The 27,802-nt window shown below is 58.4% G+C and overlaps 1 protein-coding gene across 1 annotated transcript; it reads left to right on the top strand.

Annotated features, from left to right (window-relative positions):
* Window positions 1-1,013: 1,013 nt before the first annotated feature.
* On the top strand, window positions 1,014-27,251 carry UBE2H (ubiquitin conjugating enzyme E2 H). Its single transcript, XM_071552893.1, has 7 exons — window positions 1,014-1,288; window positions 13,511-13,587; window positions 15,344-15,418; window positions 19,495-19,534; window positions 19,829-19,881; window positions 23,760-23,888; window positions 25,543-27,251. The coding sequence occupies exons 1-7, from the start codon at window positions 1,236-1,238 to the stop codon at window positions 25,665-25,667; spliced, it is 552 nt and encodes a 183-aa protein (XP_071408994.1). The 5' UTR covers window positions 1,014-1,235; the 3' UTR covers window positions 25,668-27,251.
* Window positions 27,252-27,802: the final 551 nt, after the last annotated feature.

The following is a 27,802-nucleotide window of genomic DNA, read 5'->3' as shown; positions in this document are numbered from 1 at the left end:
TATCCCTGGAATGGCAGAATCCCAGGATTTGGGAGTGTTGTTCCCCCTGGAATGGCAGAATCCCAGGATTTGGGAGTGCTGTTATCCCTGGAATGGCAGAATCCCAGGATTTGTGGGATGATTCCACAGGGATGTTGTTCCCTCTGGCATGGCAGAATCCCAGGATTTGGGAGTGTTGTTACCCCTGGAGTGGCAGAATCCCAGGATTTGGGAGGTGTTCCCTGACCCTGGGGGGGATGGAGGGAATAAAAGGGGTGTCAGAATCCATGGGGAATGTGGGAGCCATTGGGAATAAGGGGAAACATCCATGGGGAATAGGGGGAAGTGCAGGGAATTTTGGGAAACCCTTGGGAATGGGAGAGCCATATGGAATAGGGGGAAACCCTTGGCCCTGCCATGGGAGCATCCCAGGATTTGTGGGGTGGTCCCTGACCCTGGTGGGGATGGGAAAAGTGGGGATTGGGAATGTCAGATTCCATGGGGAATGCCAGAATCCATGGGGAATGTCGGAATCCATGGGGAATGTCAGAATCCATGGGGAATGTGGGAGCCATTGGAATAAGGGGAAACTATTGGCCCTGAGATGGGAACATCCAAGGGGAATAGGGGGAAGCCATCGGGAATTTTGGGAATCCAGTGGCCCTGACCGTGGTGGGGCTGAGAATGGATCAGGATCCACAGGGAACAGCGGGAAGTGCAGGGAATGGGGGAGCCACTGGGGAATTGCAGGAAGCCCTGGCACAGCTGGGGAGGTTCGCAGGGCTTGGCGGGGATGGGAAGGCGCAGATGGAGGGGAGCGCTGTGGGAATCCTCGGGGAACGGGAATCGGGAAGGACACGGGGAATTTTGGGACGCGTTGGAATCGCGGGAGCCCCGGCGGGGTCTCGAACCCGCGGCCTCCCCCACAAAGAACTACAACTCCCGGCATACCCCGCGGTGTGGGCGGGGCGCTGAAGGGGCGCGGCCAATGGGCGCGCGGCGGGGCGGTGACGTCACCGCGGGGGTGACGTCAGGGGCCCAGAGAGAGGCTGTGGCAGAGGCGGCTGAGGGAGCGCGAGCGGCCCGGGGTGGGGGGGGAGGCCCTGTCGGCGACAGCGGCGACAGCGGCGCCCGCACACGCAGCCGGCGGCCACAGAGCGAGCCAGCCCGGCCCCCCAGCTCGGTGCCCGGCGGCTCCGGCCCGCGGCGGCGGCGCTGACAGCCCGCCCGGAGCGCCGGGGGCGGCCGCGGCCACCATGTCGTCCCCCAGCCCGGGCAAGAGGCGGATGGACACCGACGTGGTCAAGCTGTATCCTTTGGGTGCCCTCGGCCACCGCGGGGAGGGTGGGGGGGACACCCGGGCGGGGTGACCCCCGCACAGCCCCCCCCGGGCCGCCCTATCGGGCCCTGCCCGGCCTGGGCCCCCCCTGGGCCAGCGCGGCCTGGCCTGGCCTCCCACGGCCTTTGGGGGCCTCCGGTGCCCCTTTGGGGGTCCCTCCCCCGGCCTTTGGGGGGCCTCCTGTGCCCCTGTGGGGGGCCTTCCCACGGCTTTTGAGGGGCCTCCTGTGCCCCTTTGGGGGGCCCTCCCCTGCCCCTTTAGGGGGCCCTTCTGCTCCCCTTGTGGGGGTCCCTCCTGTGCCCCTTTGCGGGTCCTTCCTCCCCTCTTTGGAGGTCCCTCCCACGGCCTTTGGGGGGTCCCTTCCCCCCCTTTAGGGGGCCCTACCCCCCCTTTGGGGGTCCCTCCCTCGCCCTTTAGGGTCTCCCCCCCTCCCCTTTAGGGGTCCCCCCTCCTCCCTTTGGGGGTCTCCCCCCCGCCCTTTGGGGGTCCCTCCCCCGCCCCTTTGGGGTCCCTCCCCTGCTGGGGGTGCCCACCAGGGGCGATGCCCCCCAGGGTGGGTACCCCGAGCCCCCCTGCCCACCCGCGGCCCAGGGAAGGCCGTGTCGGGGCTCGTTGTCGCGATTCTTTCCTCCCCCTTTTCCCGAGGCTTGTGGGGGCCCTCGGGGGTGTGCGAAGGGCAGCGAACCCCGGCCCGGCTCCCGAGAGGTTTATGTAACCTCCAGGTTTGCCGAGCCTTTATTATTCCCATTTTCTTCCTTTCTGTAGCCGTTGATGGTTTTTTTCCCCTCCTTGTTTTCCTGCCTGGCCCTTTCACGGGGCGGCGATTCCCTTTTTCTCCCTTGTCTGGGGAGTGGGTGGCGTTGAAAAATATCATCGGGAATTCGGTGCTGGGCTTGTTTTATTAATAGTTTTTTGTTTACAAGGTGGCGGCTGAGCCGGGGAAAGGGGTTAGGAATGACAAGAGTGGATGAAACGCCTTTTAGGGATCCGTTCCCGACCTCCCCGAGCAGGATTTGGGGCTGCTGGTTGAGTTCCCAGGGAGAGATAAACAAACTTCCTTGGATCCGGCGGTGTTTTTTTGGGAAGGTGGGGAGGGAGGAGGAGCAGCAGCAGCTCCTGGTTGGGGCTTATCGAAGCAAACTTGTGCCTGACGTTCCCCCCCAGGCGCTTTCGGCCCCCCCGGAGCTGCTTTCGGGGTGTTTTTTTTCCCCCCCGTTTCGAAGCAAATAGGAAATGAGTCCTTCTGGTGCTCGAACCGGAGCTATTTTTATCCTGGGGTTTAAAGTTACGCTTGTCAGACCCGCCGAACGCCACTTGGGATCGATGTTTGATCGCACCGGGAGGAGGGTCGGCAGTTCCAGCTGTTTCCTGCGGCGGGGGGAGTGGGATGAACCTTCCTTCGGGATCCCTTTCCCGGGAGAGGGGCCGAGGCCCGCCCTGCTGTGCCGCCGCTCTGCTTCCCTATCCCCTCCCCCTCGCCTTTTTTTCCCTTTTTTTCCCCCTTTTTTTGTTCCTTTCCTCGCCAGCCATCGCAGCATTTTGGGAGACAAAGAGCAGGTTTTCCCCCTGCGCCTTTCGCTGGGTGTTTTCCAGCTCCTCGGAGGCAGAAATCCCTGGATATCCGGCATTCCCAGTTGCTGCTCTGCTCTTTCTCCCCCCCCGCCTGACAAAAGGAACCTTTTCCCAAAGGAAAAAAAGGCGCAGCATTCCCGGTTTTCCGACGGGGTTTGGGTTGGAGCAGCCGAGCTGCTGCGGACAACAAACTTAGGAAGTTGGCTGTGTCAGATGACTCCTCTCCACTCCTCCCTCCTCCCTCCCAACCTTTTTTGTTTGTCTGCCTGACTCGCCCGCAGCTCTCCAGGCCCGGCTCCAGAGATTCCCTTGGGAATTTCGCTCCCTGGAAGCCGCAGTGGGGCTGCGTTTGCCCCCGCGGTGGGGAAGGGACCATCTGAAGGAATGTCCTTAAGGCAGCTCCTCCTCCCCGGGGCTCGCAGGCTTTGGTTGTGTCGTGCAGGGGGTTGTTAGGAGGGGTTTTTTCCCCCATTTTTCCTGCTGTTTTCATCCCTTCCCGGTGTGTCCAGCGGGGAATAATGGGCTGGATTTGTGGCCTGCCAAGGGCCGCCTTTCCCAGGGTGGGTAACGTGGTGCCCTCCCTGATCTGAGGGATCTGGGGGTTGCTTTGGCCATTCCCGTTTGCGATCCCAGCATGTCCCTGTCCTTTTGTGGCTCGGGCTTTGTAGGGAGGGGAGGGGAGAGGGCCCTGCCCCATCTCGGTGGGGCTGCAGGGAGAGGTCCCTGCCCCATCTCTGGGGGGCTGCAGGGAGAGGGCCCTGCCCCATCTCTGGGGGGCTGCAGGGAGAGGGTCCTGCCCCATCTCTGGGGGGCTGCAGGGAGAGGGTCCTGCCCCATCTCTGGGGGGCTGCAGGGAGAGGTCCCTGCCCCATCTCTGGGGGGCTGCAGGGAGAGGTCCCTGCCCCATCTCTGGGGGGCTGCAGGGAGAGGTCCCTGCCCCATCTCTGGGGGGCTGCAGGGAGAGGTCCCTGCCCCATCTCTGGGGGGCTGCAGGGAGAGGGTCCTGCCCCATCTCTGGGGGGCTGCAGGGAGAGGGTCCTGCCCCATCTCTGGGGGGCTGCAGGGAGAGGGCCCTGCCCCATCTCTGGGGGGCTGCAGGGAGAGGTCCCTGCCCCATCTCTGGGGGGCTGCAGGGAGAGGTCCCTGCCCCATCTCTGGGGGGCTGCAGGGAGAGGGCCCTGCCCCATCTCTGGGGGGCTGCAGGGAGAGGGCCCTGCCCCATCTCTGGGGGGCTGCAGGGAGAGGGCCCTGCCCCATCTTGGTGGGGCTGCAGGGAGAGGGCCCTGCCCCATCTCTGGGGGGCTGCAGGGAGAGGGCCCTGCCCCATCTCTGGGGGGCTGCAGGGAGAGGTGTCTGCCCCTCGGTGGGGCTGCAGGGAGAGGGCCCTGCCCCATCTCTGTGGGGCTGCAGGGAGAGGGCCCTGCCCCATCTCTGGGGCTGCAGGGAGAGGTCTCTGCCCCTCCGTGGGGCTGCAGGGAAAGGTCCCTGCCCCATCTCTGGGGGGCTGCAGGGAGAGGGCCCTGCCCCACAGGGCAGGCTGTGATTGTTGAGCTGGGCTTTACTAATCTGGGTCGGGCTGTTCTGGAGTTCTGAGTCACTCGTTGTCTGTGCCCTGACCTGGCTGAGCCTGGCATGGGGGCCGCGTCCCCTTCCCAGTGTCACCCCCAGTGTCCCCCCTGGAATGCCAGGCGGGGGGCTCCCCAGTGTCCCCCCAGCCCCAGGAATGCCAGACTGGGGCTTCCCTTCCCAGTGTCACCCCCAGTGTCCCCCCAGCCCCAGGAATGCCAGGCTGGGGCTCCCTTTCCCAGTGTCACCCCCAGTGTACCCCCTGGAATGCCAGGCTGGAGACTCCCCAGTGTCCCCCCAGCCCCAGGAATGCCAGGCTGGGGCTTCCCTTCCCAGTGTCACCCCCAGTGTCCCCAATGTCCCCCCAGCCCCAGGAATGCCAGGCTGGGGCTTCCCTTCCCAGTGTCACCCCCAGTGGCCCCCCCAGCCCCTGGAATGCCAGGTGGGGGGCTCCCCATTGCCCCCAATGTCCCCTCCCCAGCCCCTGGAGTGCCAGGCTGGTGGCTCCCTTTCCCAGTGTCACCCCCTGGAATGAGAGGAGGGGGGCTCCCCTTCCCAGTGTCCCCAGTGTCCCCTCCAGCCCCTGGAATGCCAGGATGGGGGCTCCCCAGTGCCCCCAGTGTCACCCCCAGTGTCCCCCCCCCAGCCCCTGGAATGCCAGGCTGGGGACTCCCCAGTGTTGCCCCCAGTATCCCCTCCAGCCCCTGGAGTGCCAGGCTGGGGGCTCCCTTTCCCAGTGTCACCCCCAGTGTCGCCCCCTGGCATGCCAGGCTGGGGACTCCCCAGTGCCCCCAGTGTCGCCCCCAGTGTCCCCCGCAGCCCCTGGAATGTCAGGCGGGGGGGCTCCCCAGTGTCCCCCGCAGCCCCGGAATGCCAGGCCGGGGTTTCCCAGTGTCCCCCTGGCATGCCAGTCTGGGTGCTGCCCCTCCCAGTGCCCCCAGTTTGGGGCCGTGTGTGCAGGGAAGGGGCCTGGCCTGGAGCAGCTCCAGCTGCTCCCATTGGCTGCTCTGTTACTACCCGGAAACGGGGCCCGGGGCGGGGCGAGCGGCGGCTCCGGGGGTGCCCCGGGCAGGCTGGGCACACCCCACTGCCCCTTCCTGCCCCTTTCGTGTCCCCCCAGTGCCCCTTCCCTGCCCCCCAACTGCCCCTTCCTGCCCCTTTCCTGCCCCCCCCAGGTGCCCCTTTCCTGCCCCTCTCCTTCCCCCTTCCTGCCCCCCAAATACCCCTTTCCTTCCCCCTTCCTGTCCCCCAGATGCCCCTTCCTGCCCCTTTCCTGCCCCCGCACATGCCCCTTTCCTGCCCCCCCAGTTGCCCCTTCCCTGCCCCCCAGATGCCCCTTCTTGCCCTCAAATGCCCCTTCCTGCCCCTTCCCTGCCCCCCCGGATGCCCCTTCCCTGCCCCCCCGGATGCCCCTTCCCTGCCCCCCAGATGCCCCTTCTTGCCCTCAAATGCCCCCCCGGATGCCCCTTTCCTGCCCCCCCGGATGCCCCTTTCCTGCCCCCCCGGATGCCCCTTTCCTGCCCCCCCGGATGCCCCTTCTTGCCCTCAAATACCCCTTCCTGCCCCTTTCCTGCCCCCCTGGTGCCCCTTTCCTGCCCCCCCGATGCCCCTTCCCTGCCCCCCCGATGCCCCTTCCCTGCCCCCCCGATGCCCCTTTCCTGCCCCCCCGGATGCCCCTTTCCTGCCCCCTCATGCCCCTTCCTGCCCCAGCTGCCCCTTCTGCCCCCCGAGCCCCTTCCCCACGGGCTGCAGACAGAGCTCTTTGTTCCCAGCCAGTTCCTTCCCCTCCCTGTTGTGCTCCCAGAGCTCTGTTTTCACTCAGCAGGGCTGGCAAAGGGAACTGTCCCCCTGTTTGTGCCTGGGAGGAATTACAGGCAGTGCCCAGCCCCTCTGGGGTGCCCCCAGTCTGCCCAGTCTGCCCAGTGCTGGTGCCACACGGCCAGCCTGGCACTCCCTGCTAATTTTAGGCTCGTCCTAAGTCAAGGAGAATAAAGGTCCAAAGCTCCCTGGGGGGAGTGTTTTGTAACCACCAACTCCCCCCGTGTTTGCTCCGTGCAGGGCAGAGTTTACATTTGGGATAAATTCCTTTTTCTGCCCCTTCTGGGCTCTCACCCCAACACTGCTCGTCCCACTTGAACCCCTTCCAAGGGGAGTTGAGCAAGGAGGGGTTGGTCACGTGGCTTTGTTCCCTCTGGCTCATCCCCAGGGAAGGGCCTGGGCACTGGAATGGCTTGTTTTGGTTGGGGTTTGGCTGTTGGGGGGTTGGTGTTTAACAGACTGACATTTCTGGAGCTCTTGGAGGGGTCAGGGGGTGGATGGTGGGGTTGGTCCTGCTCTGATGCTGCCAAATGCTCAGGGATGTGGCCACAGCTCCATCCCAGCACTGGGACAGCCCCCCCCTTATCCCAGAGCCCCCAGAAATGCTGGCACAGCTCGTGGCTGATCCGTGGAATGCAGGTAAAGGTGGGAGAGCCCACTGGGAGAGACCCCCCTTATCCCAGAGCCCCCAGAAAGGCTGGCACAGCTCGTGAGTGATCCATGGAATGCAGGTAAAGGTAGGAGAGCCCACTGGGAGAGACCCCCCCCTTATCCCAGAGCCCCCAGAAATGCTGGCTCAGCTTGTGGCTGGTCCCTGGAATGCAGGTAAAGGTGGGGAGAACTTGAAATCCTGGAATCCTTGGCCTGAGCAAAGAGGTGGCTGCAATGCCCTTCCCAAAGGAATTCCAGGGGCAGGATCCATGTCCTGCATCCCATGGGCAGCAACAGCAACGTGGGGCTGAAATTCAGCCTCCTGGCAGGATTGTCTCCCTGTTTTCTTCAGGAGTTTTCTGCTTTCAGGCTGGAAAAGCAGCAGGAATGGGGCTCTGGGAGGGAATGTTCAACTGGAGCCATCCCAGGATAACTGGGGGCCTGACTGGGATAAACTGGGATAAACAGGGGGCTGAAATTCAGCCTCCTGGCAGGGTTCTTCTCCCTGTTTTCTTCAGGATTTTTCTGCTTCCATGGAGGAAAAGCAGCAGGAATGGGGCTCTGGAAGGGAATGTCCAGCTGGAGCCATAACTGAGTGTTCATTTAATCAGGGCCTGACTGGGATAAACTGGGATGAACTGGGGGCTGAAATTCAGCCTCCTGACAGGATTGTCTCCCTGTTTTCTGCAGGATTTTTCTGCTTCCAGGGGGGAAAAGCAGCAGGAATGGGGCTCTGGAAGGGAAGGTGTGTCTGGAGCCATCCCAGGATAACTGAGGGCCTGACTGGGATAAACTGGGATGAACAGGGGGCTGAAATTCAACCTCCTGGCAGGATTGTCTCCCTGTTTTCTTCAGGATTTTTCTGCTTCCAGGGGGGAAAAGCAGCAGGAATGGGGCTGTTTGGGAGGGGATGTCCAACTGGAGCCATAACTGTTCATTTAATCAGGGCCAAACTGGGATAAACTGGGATAAACAGGACAGCGGGCTGAAATGCAGCCTCCTGACAGGATTTTCTCTCTGTTTTCTTGGGAGTTTTTCTGCTTCCATGGGGGAAAAGCAGCAGGAATGGGGCTCTGGAAGGGAATGTGCCACTGGAGAATAACTGAGGGCCTGACTGGGATAAACAGGGGGTTGAAATTCAGCCTCCTGACAGGATTTTCTCCCAGTTTTCTTGGGAGTTTTTCTGCTTCCAAGGGGGAAAAGCAGCAGGAATGGGGCTCTGGAAGGGAATGTCCAACTGGAGCCATAACTGTTCATTTAATCAGAGCCTGACTGGGATAAACAGGACAGGGGGCTGAAATTCAGCCTCCTGACAGGATTGTCTCCCTGTTTTCTGCAGGATTTTTCTGCTTCCACAGGGGCAGAGCAGCAGGAATGGGGCTGTTTGGGAGGGAATGTGCCACTGGAGCCATCCCAGGATAACTGAGGGCCTGACTGGGATAAACTGGGATGAACAGGACAGGTGGTTGAGGTGGGAGGGACCCCCCAGGCTCCTGGATGGAACAGATTCCCAGCCAAGCAGCTCCTGCCTCCTTAAATCCCGGGGGGGATTCCAGGCTGAGGGAGAAGGGCTGGAATTTTTCCCGTTCTCCAGGACTTCAGGAATGGCTGACCAGCATCTGGGACCCCAAACCCACCCCCAGCTGTGCGGCTGGAGCTCAGCACTCCCTGTGTGTGCTGGGTGTGCTCAGCACCCTTTTCCAGAGGGTTTGCTCCATCCATGGAGTTCTGGAATAACCAGCACAGGGCCCAGCTCTTTGTTTGCCATGACAGGGATCAGCTGGTCCATCATCCCAGGGCATTCCAGCAGGAGCCTCTGGATGGGCTGGATTTCCCAAGGAAAAGGGATTGGGGGGATTGGGCAGACTTGGCTTTTTCCCCCCTTTTTTTCACCTTGGGATCCTCCTGGAATGTTGGTGTGGATCCCCCCTGGAATGTTGGTGTGGATCCCCCCTGGAATGTTGGTGTGGATCCCCCCTGGAATGTTGGTGTGGATCCCCCCTGGAATGTTGGTGTGGATCCCCCCTGGAATGTTGGTGTGGATCCCCCCTGGAATGTTGGTGTGGATCCCCCCTGGAATGTTGGTGTGGATCCCCCCTGGAATGTTGGTGTGGATCCCCCCTGGAATGTTGGTGTGGATCCCCCCTGGAATGTTGGTGTGGATCCCCCCTGGAATGTTGGTGTGGATCCCCCCTGGAATGTTGGTGTGGATCCCCCCTGGAATGTTGGTGTGGATCCCCCCTGGAATGTTGGTGTGGATCCCCCCTGGAATGTTGGTGTGGATCCCCCCTGGAATGTTGGTGTGGATCCCCCCTGGAATGTTGGTGTGGATCCCCCCTGGAATGTTGCTGTGGATATACTTGGAATGTTGGCGTGGATCCCCCTTGGAATGTTGGCGTGGATCCCCCCTGGAATGTTGGCGTGGATGCCCCTGGAATGTTGGTGTGGATACACTTGGAATGTTGATGTGGCTGCCTCAGGATTCAGGATTCAGACCTGGTTTATTTGGCAGCTTCCAAGGACTGTCCTTGAGTCTTGGATCACTTGGTTATTCCCTGGAGCAGATGGATCCAGGAGGAGCCAAATCCGTGCCAGGGCATTTCCTTGGAATGGGCTGTTTCTTAAACTGAGCTGGTGCTTCTGTCAACTCCAGGCCCTCCTGGGAATGGGAATTCCAGGCCAGGGATGCGTTTCCTTCCTGTCCCACATCCAGGGGGTGATGGAGATTCCCAGGAGGGGATGGAGACTCCCAGGGGGTGGTGGAGACTCCCGGGAGGTGTTGGAGATTCCCGGGAGGTGTTGGAGATTCCCGGGAGGTGTTGGAGATTCCCGGGAGGTGTTGGAGATTCCCGGGAGGTGTTGGAGATTCCCGGGAGGTGTTGGAGATTCCCGGGAGGTGATGGAGACTCTCGAGGAGTGATGGAGACTCCCGGGGGGGTGTGGAGACTCCCGGGGGGGTGTGGAGACTCCCGGGGGGGTGTGGAGACTCCCGGGGGGGTGTGGAGACTCCCGGGGGCTGGTGGAGACTCCCGGGGGCTGGTGGAGACTCCCGGGGGCTGGTGGAAACTCCCGGGGGCTGGTGGAGACTCCCGGGGGCTGGTGGAGACTCCCGGGGGCTGGTGGAGACTCCCGGGGGCTGGTGGAGACTCCCGGGGGCTGGTGGAGACTCCCGGGGGCTGGTGGAGACTCCCGGGGGCTGGTGGAGACTCCCGGGAGGTGTTGGAGACTCCCAGGGAGTGATGGAGACTCCCAGGGGGTGATGGAGACTTCCTGGGGGTGGTGGAGATTCCCGGAAAGGTGATGGAGACTCCGGGAAGGTGGTGGAGATGGCTCCCAGTTGGCTCCTTTTCAGCCCCAACCACTCTGATTCCCTGTTTTCCAGCTGCTCCCCACCCTTTTCCCAGCCTTGGGAATGTTTGTGTTCCTGTTTTCCTGGTGCCTCACTCGGGGTGGGCAGAGCTGAGGGATAAACTCATTAATTAATTAAACCTCTGAGTCAGGAGGGGAAATGGGCTGGACACAATTCCAGGGCAGGGGATGTGGGAGCTGTTGGAAGCCCTGGATGGGCCACATTCCATAGGGATAACGAGGATAATGGATTTAATGGCCATGACAGGGATTGGGGGAATGTTGGAGCCGTTTCTGGACCAAACTGGGGCATGCAGGGAATTCCTGCCCCTTTTCCTGCACCACATTCCTGGGGCTTGGAATTGCTGAGGGACAAGGAGAGCAGGAAAACTGGAACTTCATGTTCCTGGGGAGTTTATTCCTATAAATCCTTGGGATCTTTAGCCAGGATCTGAAGTGTTTGTTCCCAAATCCTTGGAATCTTTAATCAGGATGTGAAAGGAATTTGTTCCCAAATCCTTGGAATCTTTAACCAGGATCTGAAAGGAATTTGTTCCCAAATCCTTGGAATCTTTAACCAGGATCTGAAAGGAATTTGTTCCCAAATCCTTGGAATCTTTAACCAGGATCTGAAAGGAATTTGTTCCCAAATCCTTGGGATCTTTAGCCAGGATCTGAGAGAAGTTTGTTCCTAAATTAATTGGGATCTTTAACCAGGATGTGAAAGATGTTTGTTCCTAGAAATCCTTGGGATTTTAACCAGGATTTTCCCCCTGTGGTTCTGCAGCTCAGGGAATCTTTCCTGTTCTCCAGCTTCATTTCCAAGCTGAGTTTGCTTTTCCCTCCTCATTCCACTGCTCTGGGGTTTGGTTTAAAGCTCTTTTTTCCTTGAGGAGTCTCAGGAACCACCTTTTTCCAGGAAGGCTCCAAACTGCTGGAGCTGGTGGGACAAACCCCTTGGGAATGGCCTTAAACTGGAGAGAGGGTGAGTTTGGATGGAATTTTGGGAAGGAGTGAGGAGGTGTGAGGGGCTGGGATGGAATTCCCAGAGAGGCTGTGGATGGATTCCTTATCCCTGGGAGTGTCCAAGGCCAGGCTGGAGCACCTGGGACAGTGGGAGGGGTTGGGGGTGGAACTGGATGGGCTTTAAGTCCCTTCCAACCCAACCCATCCCAGCATTCCCATCAATCAGGAGATTTTGGCTCCACCCTTGGTGCTTCCAGGTCTCTCTGCAGCTGAACCATTCCCAGCCAAGGGAATTGCTGCATCCAGGAGGGCAAGCAGAGCTGAGGATGCTCCTGGCACAGGCAGTGCCCAATTGCTGTGTCCAGTGGGGCCCCAGAGTGCTGAGAGCCCCTGGCAGGGCCTGAAGGGGCTCCAGGAGAGCTGGGGAGGGACTGGGGCCAAGGCCTGGAGGGGCAGGACACAGGGAATGGCTTCCCAGTGCCAGAGGGCAGGGCTGGGGGGGCTGTTGGGAAGGAACTGGTGGCTGGGAGGGTGGGCAGGGGCTGGGCTGGATTTCCCAGAGAAGCTGTGGCTGCCCCTGGATCCATCCCTGGCAGTGTCCAAGGCCAGGCTGGAGCACCTGGGACAGTGGGAGGGGTTGGGGTTGGAATGGGATGGGCTTTATGGTCCCTTCAACCCAACCCATCCTGGGATTTTAGGATTCTATGATAGTTCAGTTGTTCCCTCTTCTCCAGAGGGAAAAAATCACTCCCAAAATCTCTTTGGGAGGGCTTTGGGCAGGTGGGACCCAGAGGTGCCTCCCTGGGCTTTGTTCCCAACCCCAGCCTGCAGGGAATGGGCCTTTCCCTGCCCTCAGGGGGCTCTGGGAGCAGGGAAGGGACAATCCCCCTGGATCCTGCCCCTGGCAGGCCATGGAGACTGGGATCCCTTCTCCTGGTTCCAAGGGAGCTGGAGCCTGATCAGGATCCAAACCTGCCTCCCCCTTGGAAGGTTTTCATAGTTCATTGCTGAGTTTGTGGGGAGTTTCTTTCAGAGAGGACTTGAGGAGTTTTGTTGGAGACATCCTGGTGGGAAGTGTTTAGTGAAAGAATCCTTGGGATTCCCTTCTTGAACCTTCCCCAGGATTCCTTCCCTTCCTCAGGATTCTCTCTTTGGTCCCCCTTCAGAATTCCATCCTGGAACCTATCTCGGGATTCCCTCGCCGGGACCCTCCCCCGGGATTCCCTCCCCGGGACCCTCCCCCGGGATTCCCTCCCGGGACCCTCCCCGGGATTCCCTCCCGGGACCCTCCTCGGGATTCCCTCCCCGGGACCCTCCCCCGGGATTCCCTCCCCGGGACCCTCCCCCGGGATTCCCTCCCCGGGACCCTCCCCCGGGATTCCCTCCCCGGGACCCTCCCCCGGGATTCCCTCCCCGGGACCCTCCCCCGGGATTCCCTCCCCGGGACCCTCCCCCGGGATTCCCTCCCCGGGACCCTCCCCCGGGATTCCCTCCCCGGGACCCTCCCCCGGGATTCCCTCCCCGGGACCCTCCCCCGGGATTCCCTCCCCGGGATTCCCTCCCCCGGGATTCCCTCCCCCGGGATTCCCTCCCCCGGGATTCCCTCCCCCGGGATTCCCTCCCCCGGGATTCCCTCCCCCGGGACCCTCCCCCGGGATTCCCTCCCCGGGACCCTCCCCCGGGATTCCCTCCCCGGGACCCTCCCCCGGGATTCCCTCCCCGGGACCCTCCCCCGGGATTCCCTCCCCGGGACCCTCCCCCGGGATTCCCTCCCCGGGACCCTCCCCCGGGATTCCCTCCCCGGGACCCTCCCCCGGGATTCCCTCCCCCGGGACCCTCCCCCGGGATTCCCTCCCCGGGACCCTCCCCCGGGATTCCCTCCCCGGGACCCTCCCCCGGGATTCCCTCCCCGGGAGCCTCCCCCGGGATTCCCTCCCGGGAGCCTCCCCAGGATTCCCTCCCTGAACCATTCCCAAGATTCCCTCCCTGGGCCCTCCCCAGGATTCCCCTTCATTCCCTTTTTCCCTCTGTATTCCCTAAAAGCCTCTGAGGGTCAGGGTGGGCTCATCCCAATATCCCAGTGCAGGGAAGGGATTTTTTTGGGATTCAGGATGACCTTTGATCCCCTCCCTGCGGCTCTTTGGCCCCTTGGGTGTGTCAGGACACAATTCCAGAGCCCGGGAATGCTGGGAATGTTGCTCTGGGAATGCTGGGTGTGCCAGGGGCTGGGAGGTTTTCCTGGAATTCCACCTTTCCTTGACCCGGGCTCAGCATCGAGAGCAAACACGAAGTGACGATCCTGGGGGGCCTCAACGAGTTCGTCGTCAAGTTCTACGGACCCCAAGGAAGTGAGTTGGGAACGGGCCCTTCGGAGCCGGGAATGCCCCGATTCCCGCATTTCCTGCCCCGATTCCCGCATTTCCTGCCCCGATTCCCGCATTTCCTGCCCCGATTCCCGCATTTCCTGCCCCGATTCCCGCATTTCCTGCCCCGGTTCCCGAATTTCCTTCCCCGATTCCCGAATTTCCTTCCCCGATTCCCGAATTTCCCTCCAGATTCCCCGATTCCCGAATTTCCTTCCCCGATTCCCGAATTTCCCTCCAGATTCCCCGATTCCCGAATTTCCTTCCCCGATTCCCGCATTTCCCTCCAGATTCCCCAATTCCCGCATTTCCTGCCCCGGTTCCCGCATTTCCTGCCCCGGTTCCCGCATTTCCTGCCCCGGTTCCCGCATTTCCTGCCCCGGTTCCCGCATTTCCTGCCCCGGTTCCCGCATTTCCTGCCCCGGTTCCCGAATTTCCTTCTCCGATTCCCGAATTTCCCTCCAGATTCCCCAATTCCCGAATTTCCTGCCCCGATTCCCGAATTCCCCTCCAGATTCCCCGATTCCCGAATTTCCTGCCCCGATTCCCGAATTTCCTGCCCCAATTCCCCGATTCCCGAATTTCCTGCCCCGATTCCCGAATTTCCTGCCCCGATTCCCGAATTTTCTGCCCCAATTCCCGAATTTCCTCCCAAACTCCCTATTTCTCTAAATTTCCTCCCTAATTCCTGAATTCCCTTCCATATTCCCCAGTTCCCAAATTTCCTTCCAAGTTCCCTAATTCCTGAATTTCTTCCATAATTCCTGAATTTCCTTCTCAAATTCCCCAATTCCTGAATTTCCTTGAAAATTCCCTAATTCCTGAGCTTCCTTCCCAAATTCCCCAATTCTTGAATTTCCTTCCCAAATTCCCTAATTCCTGAATTTCCTCCCAAATTCCTGAATTCCTGAATACCCTCCCAAATTCCTCAATTTCCTTTCCAAGTTCCCCAATTCCTGAACTTCCTTCCCAAAATCCCTAATTCCCAAATTTCCCCCCAAATTTCTTTATTCCTGAATACCCTTTCCAAATTCCCTAATTCCCAAATTCCCCAATTCCTGAACTTCCTTCCCAAATTCCCCAATTCCTGAACTTCCTTCCCAAATTCCCCAATTCCTGAATCTCCCCAATTCCTGAATTTCCTTCCAAATTCCCCAATTCCTGAATTTCTTTCCAAATTCCCTAATTCCCAAATTCCCCAATTCCTCAGTTTCTTGAGTATCCTTCCCAAATTCCCTCCCAAATTCCCAAATTCCTGAATTTCCTTCCCAAATTCCTTAATTCCCAAATTTCCTTCCAAATTCCCTAATTCCTGAACTTCCTTCCCAAACTCCCTAATTTCCAAATTTCCTCCCAAATTCCCCAATTCCTGAGTTTCTTTCTCACATTCCCCAATTCCTGAATTTCCTCCCAAATTCCCCAATTCCCACATTCCCCCCCCCATTCCCACATTCCCCCCCCCATTCCCACATTCCCCCCCCCATTCCCACATTCCCCCCCCCATTCCCACATTCCCCCCCCCATTCCCACATTCCCCCCCCCATTCCCACATTCCCCCCCCCATTCCCACATTCCCCCCCCCATTCCCACATTCCCCCCCCCATTCCCACATTCCCCCCCCCATTCCCACATTCCCCCCCCCATTCCCACATTCCCCCCCCCATTCCCACATTCCCCCCCCCATTCCCACATTCCCCCCCCCATTCCCACATTCCCTAATTCCGGAATTCCTCCCTTGCAGCCCCGTACGAAGGAGGAGTTTGGAAAGTCCGGGTCGACCTTCCCGACAAATATCCCTTCAAATCCCCATCCATAGGTAAGGAATTCCCTTTTCCAGCCCTCCCGTCTCAGGAGACGTTTTCCAGCTCGTTAATTCCCTTCTTTAATTGGCTGTAATTGAGTCCCTCCCGTGGGGGGAAATTCAGTTCCATTGGAGGGAATTCCCTCCAGATCCTGCCATGAAACCTTTTCCCTGGAAAATTCCTTTATCCCGGATTTCGGGGGCCAGGATTGGAATTGTGGGGCTGGGATTGGGATCAGGCCCCGGATTTTGGGATCCAATCCCTGTCCCGGGGTCTGTGGGAAGGGAAGTTTGGGATGAGCCCCGGGGTGGGTGGGAATTGCAGCAGGAGCTGGGATGGATCCCAAGGAAATTCCAGCCTTGGAGCGAACAGGGAATTTGGGGCTGTCCTGATCCCTGGGATGGGCTCAGGAGCAGCCAGAATTCCTTGGAAAGCTGCAATTCCCAACGTGCCTGCTGTGACTGATGGAAGAACGGTGGGAATTCCCTCCCCCAGCATTCCAGAGGCTGGGAATGTGGGAATGGGAATGGGAATGGGGGGGATGGCCCTTCCTGACTCCCACCCCCTCCTGGGGCTTCCAACTCTTCCTGGCATTCCCTTGCTCTGGAATTCCTTTGCTCTGGGATCTGGGAATGGCTGGCACACAAACCCCCATTTTCTCCCCCAAATCCCCATTTTTGCTCCCCAAAATCCCATTTTTGCTCCCCAAAATTCCCATTTTTGCTTCCCCAAAATCCCTTTTTTATCCCCCAAAATCCCCTTTTTTCCTCCCCCCAAATCCCCATTTTTTTCTCCCCAAAAATCTCCAATTTTTCTCCCCAAAAATCCCCATTTTTCTCCCCCAAATTCCCTTTTTTTCTCCCCAAAAATCCCCATTTTTCTCCCCCAAATTCCCTTTTTTTCTCCCCAAAATCTCCATTTTTCTCCCCAAAATCCCCCATTTTCCTCCCCCAAAATCCCCTTTTTTCCCTCCCCAATTCCCCCCCCTTTGCCCTCCCCAGTGCCCCTTTCCTGCCCTTTCCATGCCCGGGGGGGTTTGTTTTCCCAGGATTCCCATTCCCTGCCCTGCCCACTTTATCTCCCTGCCCAGGGCTGGGTGTGCCCCGTGGGCATCCCTGAGATCCTGAGAGCCCATCCCTGAGATCCTGAGAGCCCATCCCTGAGATCCCATCCCTGAGATCCTGAGAGCCCATCCCTGAGATCCTGAGAGCCCATCCCTGAGATCCCATCCCTGAGATCCTGAGAGCCCATCCCTGAGATCCTGAGAGCCCATCCTTGAGAGCCCATCCCTGAGAGCCCATCCCTGAGAGCCCATCCCTGAGATCCTGAGAGCCCATCCCTGAGATCCTGAGAGCCCATCCCTGAGATCCTGAGAGCCCATCCTTGAGAGCCCATCCTTGAGAGCCCATCCTTGAGAGCCCATCCCTGAGAGCCCATCCCTGAGATCCTGAGATCCCATCCCTGAGAGCCCATCCCTGAGATCCCATCCCTGAGATCCTGAGAGCCCATCCCTGAGAGCCCATCCCTGAGATCCCATCCCTGAGATCCTGAGATCCCATCCCTGAGATCCTGAGATCCCATCCCTGATATCCTGAGAGCCCATCCCTGATATCCTGAGAGCCCATCCCTGAGAGCCCATCCCTGAGATCCCATCCCTGAGATCCTGAGAGCCCATCCCTGAGAGCCCATCCCTGAGATCCTGAGAGCCCATCCCTGAGAGCCCATCCCTGAGATCCTGAGAGCCCATCCCTGAGATCCTGAGAGCCCATCCCTGATATCCTGAGAGCCCATCCCTGAGATCCCATCCCAGCAGGCACTGCCCAGCCCGTGCCAGGCTCCTGTGCCCCCCCCCCCCCCCCCGTGCCATCTCTGATCCCTGGAATGGCATCCTGTGCCCCCCCTGGGCTATCCCAGAATTCCCATTCCCAGGAAAATGTGAGGGAAAAGGAGGGTTGGGGCAGAGCTGCTCCTGTCCTGGAATCTGGGAATGAGGCTGCAGGAATCCTGGGAATGCAGGAATTCTGGGAATGAGGGTGCAGGAATCAGGGAATGCAGGAATTCTGGGAATGAGGCTGCAGGAATCCTGGGAATGCAGGAATCTGGGAATGAGGGTGCAGGAATCCTGGGAATGCAGGAATCTGGGAATGAGGGTGCAGGAATCAGGGAATGCAGGAATTCTGGGGATGAGGCTGCAGGAATTCTGGGGATGAGGCTGCAGGAATTCTGGGGATGAGGCTGCAGGAATTCTGGGGATGAGGCTGCAGGAATTCTGGGGATGAGGCTGCAGGAATCCTGGGAATGCAGGAATCCTGGGAATGCAGGAATCCTGGGAATGCAGGAATCTGGGAATGAGGCTACAGGAATTCTGGGAATGCAGGAATCCTGGGAATGCAGGAATCCTGGGAATGCAGGAATCTGGGAATGAGGCTGCAGGAATCAGGGAATGCAGGAATTCTGGGAATGAGGCTGCAGGAATCTGGGAATGAGGCTGCAGGAATCTGGGAATGAGGCTGCAGGAATCCTGGGAATGCAGGAATTCTCCCTTGGGAATGGGGAGTGCTGGGAGAGGACGTGGCTGCTCTTCCCTTTGGAAAACGGATCATTCCTGGGATTTTCTCCAGCTTTTCTTCTCTTCTGCCTTCCCAGAACCTCCATCCTTTGGTTTTCCCTCCAAAAGCGAGGCAGGATTTGGGATCCCAGAGCTGGAGCTGCTCTTGGATCCAGGATTTGGACTCTTGGGAGCTGCTCCATGGAAGGATTTCCTGGAATCACTTCCCTCTTTAAACTCTGCTTTGGTTTTTCAAGCCAAGTCGTGCCAAAGTATTCCTGAAATTCCTTTGGAGGTGCTCCTGGAATTCCCTGGAAGTTGTTCTGGCTTTGGGGGTCATTCCAAAATCCCACGGGACAGGAAAACCTGGAATGCCCTTGGGAAGGAGGGAATCCATCCATCCCTCCTGTCCCAGCCCTTGGAATTCCTCCTCCCTTGGGAAGAGCCAACATTCCAGGGGCTGCAGGAAGGTGGGAGCTTTTCACAGGGAAAACTGGGAATTCTGATCCTTTCCCTGGAGAGGAAACTCGGCCATGTTTGGGGTGCTGGGAGGAGCTTTTCCATGGATTGGGGCATTATCCCAAACTCCAGTTTCTTCCCAGTTTTCTCCCTGGCAGGAGCAGCCGTGGCCGGGCTGGAATTCTGCTGGATGCAGGAATGTTCCCACCTGGTGACTCTGGAATGGGGGCACAGCAGGGAAAGGGGTTTTATCCTGAATTCCCAAGAAACCAACACCTGGAAGCAGCTTGAGCTGATCCTGCCCAGGGCTTGGAGATCCCAAAGGATTTGGCCAAGGCAGAAATGTGGGAATTTTCCATCCATTTGGCAGGAAAAGAACTGGGAAAGTCTCAGTTTTCCAGCCCTGCTCCGTGGTTTGTGCCAGGGATGTCCCAAATCCAGGGATTTGGAGAGGGAAGAGTCTGGTGTTGGGATTCTCCATCCTGGGAATCCCTTTGGATTTGGGATGGGGGTGTCACAATTCCAGGAGAATCCTCATTTAGTCACCCTTTTCCTGGGAGAACAGGGAAGTGTTTGGAGGTTCCTGAGCTCAAATCCCAGCTGGAAACTCCCAGTTTATCCCGGGATAGTCTGGAAATCCTGGGATGTTGGAAGTTTGGGAATCACAGGATTTTATGGAGCAATTCCACGGGCCAGGCAGGGCAGAGCAAAACCTCTCAGCTTTTAAACCTCACCTAAGCTGGACAGTTAATCCCTGGATTAATGGAAAGCTGGAATTATTCCCTGGAATGTCTCAAAAGTGGAGACCAAATGTTGTCCCTCCGAGCTCAGCTTGGGACAGTCACATTAAAACCGGTTTTAAGGCTAATCCTGAGCCTCAGTTTGTGCTCAGTGTTCATTCCAAAGGGCCTGGAAGCTCCTGCCGTGCCTTTCCCTGGAGTTTGGGAATGCTGCCTGTGGATGGGAGAGCTCTCCCAGCCTGGCTTGGCTCCGATCCCTGAGGGAATTCCAGGCTCCTCCTGGGGCAGAGTCAGCCCTTGGGATAATTCCTGGTGTTTCATTGATCCCTCTTTTTCCTTGCAGGATTCATGAATAAAATTTTCCATCCCAACATCGACGAGGCGTAAGTAAAATCCCTCCTTCCTTCCTTCCTTCTCCCAGAAATCCTGCAGAATTCCAGACATTTTTCCTGCTTTAAAGGGGAGTTTCCCCTTCTGGAGTCTCAGGGAAAGCTCCAGGTTGTTTTATTTGTGCAGGGTGTGAAAACTGATGGAATTAATCCCGAATAAATCAGGAATAAATGGCTGTCAATCCCTGATCCAGACCGTGGATATTCAACCCCTGATTAGCTGGGGCTGGGGCTGGGTTTAATTCCAGCTTTTCCAGGTTTTCATCCCATCTTTCCCATGTTTTCCAGGTCAGGAACAGTCTGTCTAGATGTGATCAACCAAACCTGGACCGCTCTCTATGGTGAGTTGGGAATTCTCAAAGCTGGAAATGATTCCAGGGCACTTTGGGGGGGAATTTCCTTTGATTTGTGGGTTGCTTTTACTGAATTTTTGGGCTTCTCACTGAGCCAAAATCCTGGGAAAAATCAGGTTCTTTTGGAGGTGGAATTGCATCCAATTCCTGCAGGATGTTTGGGGATTCCCACTGGGATGTTTCTGGGTTTAAATGTCCTTTTGGGAGGTGGAAAAGATCAGCTGAATCCCATAAAAATGATCCATGGCTGTTCCCTCCCTATTCCCTGCATTCCCGAATTCCCTGTGTGTGATCCATGGCTATTCCCTCCCTATTCCCTATGTGGGATCCATGGCTGTTCCCTCCCTATTCCCTGCATTCCCGAATTCCCTGTGTGTGATCCATGGCTATTCCCTCCCTATTCCCTATGTGGGATCCATGGCTATTCCCTCCCTATTCCCTGTATCCCCCATTCCCTGTGTGGGATCCATGGCTGTTCCCTCCCCATTCCCTGTGTGGGATCCATGGCTGTTCCCTCCCTATTCCCTGTGTGGGATCCATGGCTGTTCCCTCCCTATTCCCTGTGTGGGATCCATGGCTGTTCCCTCCCTATTCCCTGTGTGGGTTCCATGGCTGTTCCCTCCCTATTCCCTGTGTGGGATCCATGGCTGTTCCCTCCCTATTCCCTGTGTGGGATCCATGGCTGTTCCCTCCCTATTCCCTGTGTGGGTTCCATGGCTGTTCCCTCCCTATTCCCTGTGTGGGATCCATGGCTGTTCCCTCCCTATTCCCTGTGTGGGTTCCATGGCTGTTCCCTCCCTATTCCCTGTGTGGGATCCATGGCTGTTCCCTCCCTATTCCCTGTGTGGGATCCATGGCTATTCCCTCCCTATTCCCTGTGTGGGATCCATGGCTATTCCCTCCCTGTTCCCTCCCTGTTCCCTCCCTGTTCCCTCCCTGTTCCCTCCCTGTTCCCTCCCTGTTCCCTCCCTGTTCCCTCCCCATTCCCTGTGTGGAATCCATGGCTGTTCCCTCCCTTATTCTCCCTGTATTCCCCATTCCCTGTGTGGGATCCATTGGTATTTCCCCCTGCCTGCCCTGCCCCTGGTGCTGCTGCCCAGGGGGTGTCCCCTGTTCCTGTGCCATCCCCAGGACTGTCCCCTGTCCCTGTGCCGACCACAGGTTGTTGTCCCCTGTCCCTGTGCCACTCTCAGGGTGTTGTCCCCTGACTGTGCCCACCCTCAGGGGATGTTGTGACCCTGTGCCATCCCCAGGAGTGTCCCCTGTTCCTGTGCCACCCTCAGGTTGTTGTCCCGTGGCTGTGCCCACACTCAGGGTGTTGTGGCCCTGTGCCATCCCCAGGGGTATCCCCTGTCCCCATGCCCACCCTCAGGGTGTTGTCCCCTGTCCCTGTGCCATCCCCAAGGGTGTTGTGTTGTCCCCTGTTCCTGTGCCATCCCCAGGGGTGCCCCCTGTCCCTGTGCCCACCACCGGGTGTTGTCCCCTGTTCCTGTACCATCCCCAGGAGTGTCCCCTGTCCCCATGCCCATCCCCATAGGTGTCCCCTGTCCCTGTGCCCACCCTCAGGGTGTTGTGTTGTCCCCTCAGGGTGTTGTCCCCTGTTCCTGTGACATCCCCAGGGGTGTCCCCTGTCCCTGTGCCATCCCCAAGGGTGTTGTGTTGTCCCCTGTTCCTGTGCCATCCCCAAGGGTGTTGTGTTGTCCCCTGTTCCTGTGCCATCCCCAGGGGTGTTGTGTTGTCCCCTGTTCCTGTGCCATCCCCAGGGGTGCCCCCTGTCCTCGTGCCCACCACAGGGTGTTGTCCCCTGTTCCTGTGCCATCCCCAGGGGTGCCCCCTGTCCTCGTGCCCACCACAGGGTGTTGTCCCCTGTTCCTGTGCCATCCCCAGGAGTGTCCCCTGTCCCCATGCCCATCCCCAGGGGTGTCCCCTGTCCCCATGCCCACCCTCAGGGTGTTGTGTTGTCCCCTCAGGGTGTTGTCCCCTGTCCCTGTGCCATCCCCAGGGGTGTTGTGTTGTCCCCTGTCCCTGTGCCATCCCCAGGGGTGTTGTGTTGTCCCCTGTTCCTGTGCCATGCCCAGAGGTGTCCCCTGTCCCCATGCCCACCCTCAGGGTGTTGTGTTGTCCCCTCAGGGTGTTGTCCCCTGTTCCTGTGCCATGCCCAGAGGTGTCCCCTGTCCCCGTGCCCACCTCTCAGGGTGTTGTGTTGTCCCCTGTCCCTGTGCCATCCCCAGGGGTGTTGTGTTGTCCCCTGTTCCTGTGCCATGCCCAGAGGTGTCCCCTGTCCCCGTGCCCACCTCTCAGGGTGTTGTGTTGTCCCCTGTTCCTGTGCCATCCCCAGGGGTGCCCCCTGAACCCGTGCCCACCACAGGGTGTTGTCCCCTGTTCCTGTGCCATCCCCAGGGGTGTCCCCTGTCCCTGTGCCCACCACAGGGTGTTGTCCCCTGTTCCTGTGCCATCCCCAGGAGTGCCCCCTGTCCCCATGCCCATCCCCAGGGGTGTCCCCTGTCCCCATGCCCACCCTCAGGGTGTTGTGTTATCCCCTCAGGGTGTTGTCCCCTGTTCCTGTGACATCCCCAGGGGTGTCCCCTGTTCCTGTGACATCCCCAGGGGTGTCCCCTGTCCCTGTGCCATCCCCAAGGGTGTTGTGTTGTCCCCTGTCCCTGTGCCATCCCCAGGGGTGTTGTGTTGTCCCCTTGTTCCTGTGCCATGCCCAGGGGTGCCCCCTGTCCCCGTGCCCACCTCTCAGGGTGTTGTGTTGTCCCCTGTTCCTGTGCCATGCCCAGGGGTGCCCCCTGTCCCCATGCCCACCCTCAGGGTGTTGTGTTGTCCCCTCAGGGTGTTGTGTTGTCCCCTCAGGGTGTTGTGTTGTCCCCTGTTCCTGTGACATCCCCAGGGGTGTCCCCTGTCCCTGTGACATCCCCAAGGGTGTTGTGTTGTCCCCTGTCCCTGTGACATCCCCAAGGGTGTTGTGTTGTCCCCTGTCCCTGTGACATCCCCAAGGGTGTTGTGTTGTCCCCTGTCCCTGTGCCATCCCCAAGGGTGTTGTGTTGTCCCCTGTTCCTGTGCCATGCCCAGAGGTGTCCCCTGTCCCCGTGCCCACCTCTCAGGGTGTTGTGTTGTCCCCTGTTCCTGTGCCATCCCCAGGGGTGCCCCCTGTCCCCGTGCCCACCACAGGGTGTTGTCCCCTGTTCCTGTGCCATCCCCAGGAGTGTCCCCTGTTCCTGTGCCATCCCCAGGAGTGTCCCCTGTCCCCATGCCCATCCCCAGGGGTGTCCCCTGTCCCTGTGCCCACCCTCAGGGTGTTGTGTTGTCCCCTCAGGGTGTTGCCCCCTGTTCCTGTGACATCCCCAGGGGTGTCCCCTGTCCCTGTGCCATCCCCAAGGGTGTTGTGTTGTCCCCTGTTCCTGTGCCATCCCCAGGAGTGCCCCCTGTCCTCGTGTCCACCACAGGGTGTTGTCCCCTGTTCCTGTGCCATCCCCAGGAGTGTCCCCTGTCCCCATGCCCGTCCCCATAGGTGTCCCCTGTCCCTGTGCCCACCCTCAGGGTGTTGTGTTATCCCCTCAGGGTGTTGTCCCCTGTTCCTGTGCCATCCCCAGGGGTGTCCCCTGTCCCCATGCCCATCCCCAGGGGTGTCCCCTGTCCCCATGCCCATCCCCATAGGTGTCCCCTGTCCCCGTGCCCACCCTCAGGGTGTTGTGTTGTCCCCTCAGGGTGTTGCCCCCTGTCCCCATGCCCACGCTCAGGATATCATCCCTTTCCCCTGTGCCATCCCCTGGCCCCCCCTCAGGGTGTTGTGCCCCTGTACCATCCCCAGGAGTGCCCCCTTTCCCCGTGCCCTCCCTCAGGCCATTCTGTTGTCCCCCCAGATCTCACCAACATCTTCGAGTCGTTCCTGCCACAACTCTTGGCCTACCCCAACCCCATCGACCCCCTGAACGGGGACGCGGCCGCCATGTACCTGCACAGGCCTGAGGAGTACAAGCAGAAGATCAAAGGTGAGCCCACCCTGGGGCTGGGGGGACAGGCTGGAGAAACCAACCCAACCCAGGAAAGGTTCTAAGTCTCAGTTTGTCCTGGATCCAACATAGCAGTGACCCTTCCCTTGGACTCTGCCTTGGGGAGGCCACACCTTGAGTGTTGTGTTCAGTTCTGGGACCATCAGTTGAGGAAAGAGATTGAGGGGCTGGAGCGGGGCCAGAGAAGGGACTGGATGTGGCACTGAGTGTCCTCTGAAACACCTCCAGGGACAGAGAATCCAACATGTCTTGATCCAACCCTACTGTGATCACCAGCCCAGGGCACTCTGTGCCCTGGGCTGGTGATCACAGTGGGGTTGGATCAAGTCGTGGTTGGATCAAGTCATGGTGACCACAGTGGGGTTGGATCAAGGGTTGGACTTGCTGATCTCAGAGGTCTCTTCCAACCCAACTGAGAAAAGAGCAACGAGGCTGGAGAAGGGACTGGAGCACAAGTGCTGTGGGGAGAGGCTGAGGGAGCTGGGGGTGTTCAGCCTGGAGAAGAGGAGGCTCAGAGGTGACCTCAGCACTGTCTGGAACTGCCTGAAGGGAAGTTCTGGCCAGGTGGGGGTTGGTCTCTTCTCCCAGGCACTCAGCAATAGGACAAGGGGGCACGATGGGCTCAAGCTCTGCCAGGGGAAATTGAAGTTGGAGATGAGAAAGAAATTCTTTGCAGAGAGAGTGCTCAGGGATTGGAATGGGCTGCCCAGAGAGGGGGTGGATTCCCCATCCCTGGAGGGTTTTCAGCTGAGCTTGGCCGTGGCACTGAGTGCCATGATCTGGTAAAGGGACTGGAGTTGGACCAAGGGTTGGGCTTGATGATCTCAGAGGGCTTTTCCAACCCAATCCATTCTATGGACGTGGCACTGAGGGAGAATTCACATCTTGATCCAACCTCACTGTGATCACCAGCCCAGGGCACAGAGTGATCCCAGTGGGGTTGGATCAAGGGTTGGACTTGCTGATCCTGGAGGTCTTTTCCAACCCAATCCATTCTATGGATGTGGCACTGAGGGAGAATCCACATCTTGATCCAACCTCACTGTGATCACCAGCCCAGGGCACTCCGTGCCCTGGTCTGGTGATCACAGTGGGGTTGGATCAAGGGTTGGATTTGCTGATCCTGGAGGTCTTTCCCAACCCAATGGATGTCAGTGTGTGATTGTGTCAGTTCATAGCAAATCTTGCTGATGAGAAAAGATTAATTAGGCCACAGCTTAGAGGTGTCACCCTCAAAGACAGTTTTATTCAAGAACTCCATGGAGAGACACAGGCAGGTAAAAAGCTCTCCTCTAACTCCTCATTCCAGAATATCTCCCTTTCCAATTCCCACCCCAGAGCTCCTTCCCACAGGTTGAAACCACCCTGCCCATAACTCTTTAATTGGATGATTCTTTTCATCAGATGTTCACTTTGCTAGGAGAAAAGTTCTCTCTCCAAATCCCACCCTCAGGAGCAGAAGGGCCCAAACCTTTCCTGTCCCTTTTGCTGCTTTTTCTCACAGAACCAACTCACCACCTGCCAACAGGCCTGCGGGTCTGAAAAAAAAAACCCCAATTTCTCCACTCAGAAATCCATTTTTCTCTCTCCAAATGGCTTCTCTAAACCCCCCTCTCTCTGCCCTCTCCCCCAGAGTACATCCAGAAATATGCAACAGAAGAAGCACTCAAGGAGCAGGAAGAAGGCACCGGGGACAGCTCCTCGGAGAGCTCCATGTCCGACTTCTCGGAGGACGAGGCGCAGGACATGGAATTGTAGTAGTGGGGCTGCCCACCCCTGCATCCCCCTCCTGCAGAGACACTGGGATTGCCCACCAGGAGGAGCAGACTATGAGATTCATATTTAAACAAAGCAATTTTTTTTATTACTAAACAAGGTTTTTATGAATTAGAGCATTGAGAGACATCTCCGTGTGCCGTAGGCCCCCAGGAGCAGTAGCCAGTCCCACCGTCCCTTCCCGTAGCAAAACACAGGGCAGGGCCCAGCTCACAGCCCTGGGGGGGCTCTGCCCTGGCACTGCCCCTGCCAGGGAGGGATTGGCACCAGCCAAGGGCAGGGAAAATCGGGATTTGGGGGGTTTTTTGTTGTTGGGGTTCCCCCCTGGGCTGTGGCCGTGGAGCTGCAGTGCCCTCCGGGTGTGGGGCAGGAGGTGCCCCCAGTGCCCACTGCCCCCTGTGCCCCCAGTGCCCCCAGTGCCCCCTGTGCCCCCAGCCATGGCTGTGGCTCCTGGGACGTGGATTCCAAGCCCCTGCTCTCTCCATGGATCCCTCCTGGACTGTGGGGACTGACTGAGTGACTGCCTGGTGGATTCCCCTCGGAAAGCCCTTCCTGGATGTTGTGCCCTCACTGGGAGGGGAGGACCCAGTGGATGATGCTCTTGGACCCCTTGGATTTCCCGGGAGGACCCAGTGGATGATGCTCTTGGACCCCTCAGATCTCCCAGGAGGACCCAGTGGATGATGCTCTTGGACCCCTCAGATCTCCCGGGAGGAGCCAGTGGATGATGCTCTTGGACCCCCTGGATTTCCTGGGAGGACCCAGTGGATGATGCTCTTGGACCCCTCGGATTTCCCAGGAGGACCCAGTGGATGATGCTCTTGGACCCCTTGGATTTCCCAGGAGGACCCAGTGGATGATGCTCTTGGACCCCTCGGATCTCCCAGGAGGACCCAGTGGATGATGCTCTTGGACCCCTTGGATTTCCCAGGAGGACCCAGTGGATGATGCTCTTGGACCCCCTGGATTTCCCAGGAGGACCCAGTGGATGATGCTCTTGGACCCCTCGGATCTCCCGGGAGGACCCAGTGGATGATGCTCTTGGACCCCCTGGATTTCCTGGAGCACCTGGAACCAACCCCTTCCCTTGGTTTGGAACCTGCTGCCTTGGAATGGCTTCGAGTTGGCTTTTGGGTTTCTTTTTTTCCTTCTTTTTGTTTTTTTTTTTTTTTTTTTTGCTTGGAATTTGGGTGAAAACACCTGGGAACACTCTCCTGGGAAGCTCCTGGGACCACATGGATGAGCCTTGCCAGGAGCTGCAGCCCCACAGGGATTGTGCCCCCGGCTGGAATTCCGGCTGGAATCTCCCCCCCCTCCCAATCCATCGGCACTGAGTTGATTTGTCCTCCTTTTCCCACCCCATCCCACCCCAGCTCAGTTCCCATCTGCTTGTGTGTGTACAACGGGAATGTCACATTCCCAAAGAGTTCAACGAGAAAAAAAAAACGGATCTGGAAAAAAAAAAAAGAAAAAAAATTCCACAAAAAAAAAAATTAAAAAAAAAAATTGGAGATGAATAAAAAACTGCCTAAAAAAAACCCAACAAAGCAGCACTTGAGGAAACAGCTGAATGTGCTCTGTGTGTGTTTGGGGGTGCTGGTGGGGAGGGGGGGTTGGCTTGGCCTTCTCCAGGATGTTTGGGAATTGCAGTGTCGGATTCCTTGTTGCTCCGGGAATTCCGTCCTCTCTGCCCGGGATTGGATCCTGGAATTGGGATGGTTTGGAGATTCCAAGTGAGGGGGATTTTCCAAGCTCAGCCTTGACCTGCTGTGTTGGATCTTTGGATGGGATATATCCCAGGAAAACCCACCCTGGAGCAGAGCTTGAAATGCCTGAAAGGTCCATTTCTCATTTCCCCGGAATTCTTGGGAATTCCTTTTATTTTCCTTCAAACCACCACGGAGGGTGGGGTTGGAATTCCCAACATTCCTCAGTCCTGAGTTTTGCAGTGTTGGGGTGACCCCCAAATTCCCCCTTTTTTGCTCCCCTGGGATTCTCCTCAATGGAACCCCCTCCCCACCTCCTTTCCCTGGGAATTCCGGGCCTTTCCTGCTCCTCATTCCCAGTTTTCCCCCACAGTGGTGACTTTGCTCACGTTCCTTCCGTAGCATTTGTGG

This window comes from Pithys albifrons, chromosome 3, assembly GCF_047495875.1.
Source record: "Pithys albifrons albifrons isolate INPA30051 chromosome 3, PitAlb_v1, whole genome shotgun sequence".
NCBI lineage: Eukaryota > Metazoa > Chordata > Aves > Passeriformes > Thamnophilidae > Pithys > Pithys albifrons.
The sequence above is the reverse complement of the archived record's forward strand: the minus strand, read 5'-3'. Positions and strand labels throughout refer to the sequence as shown.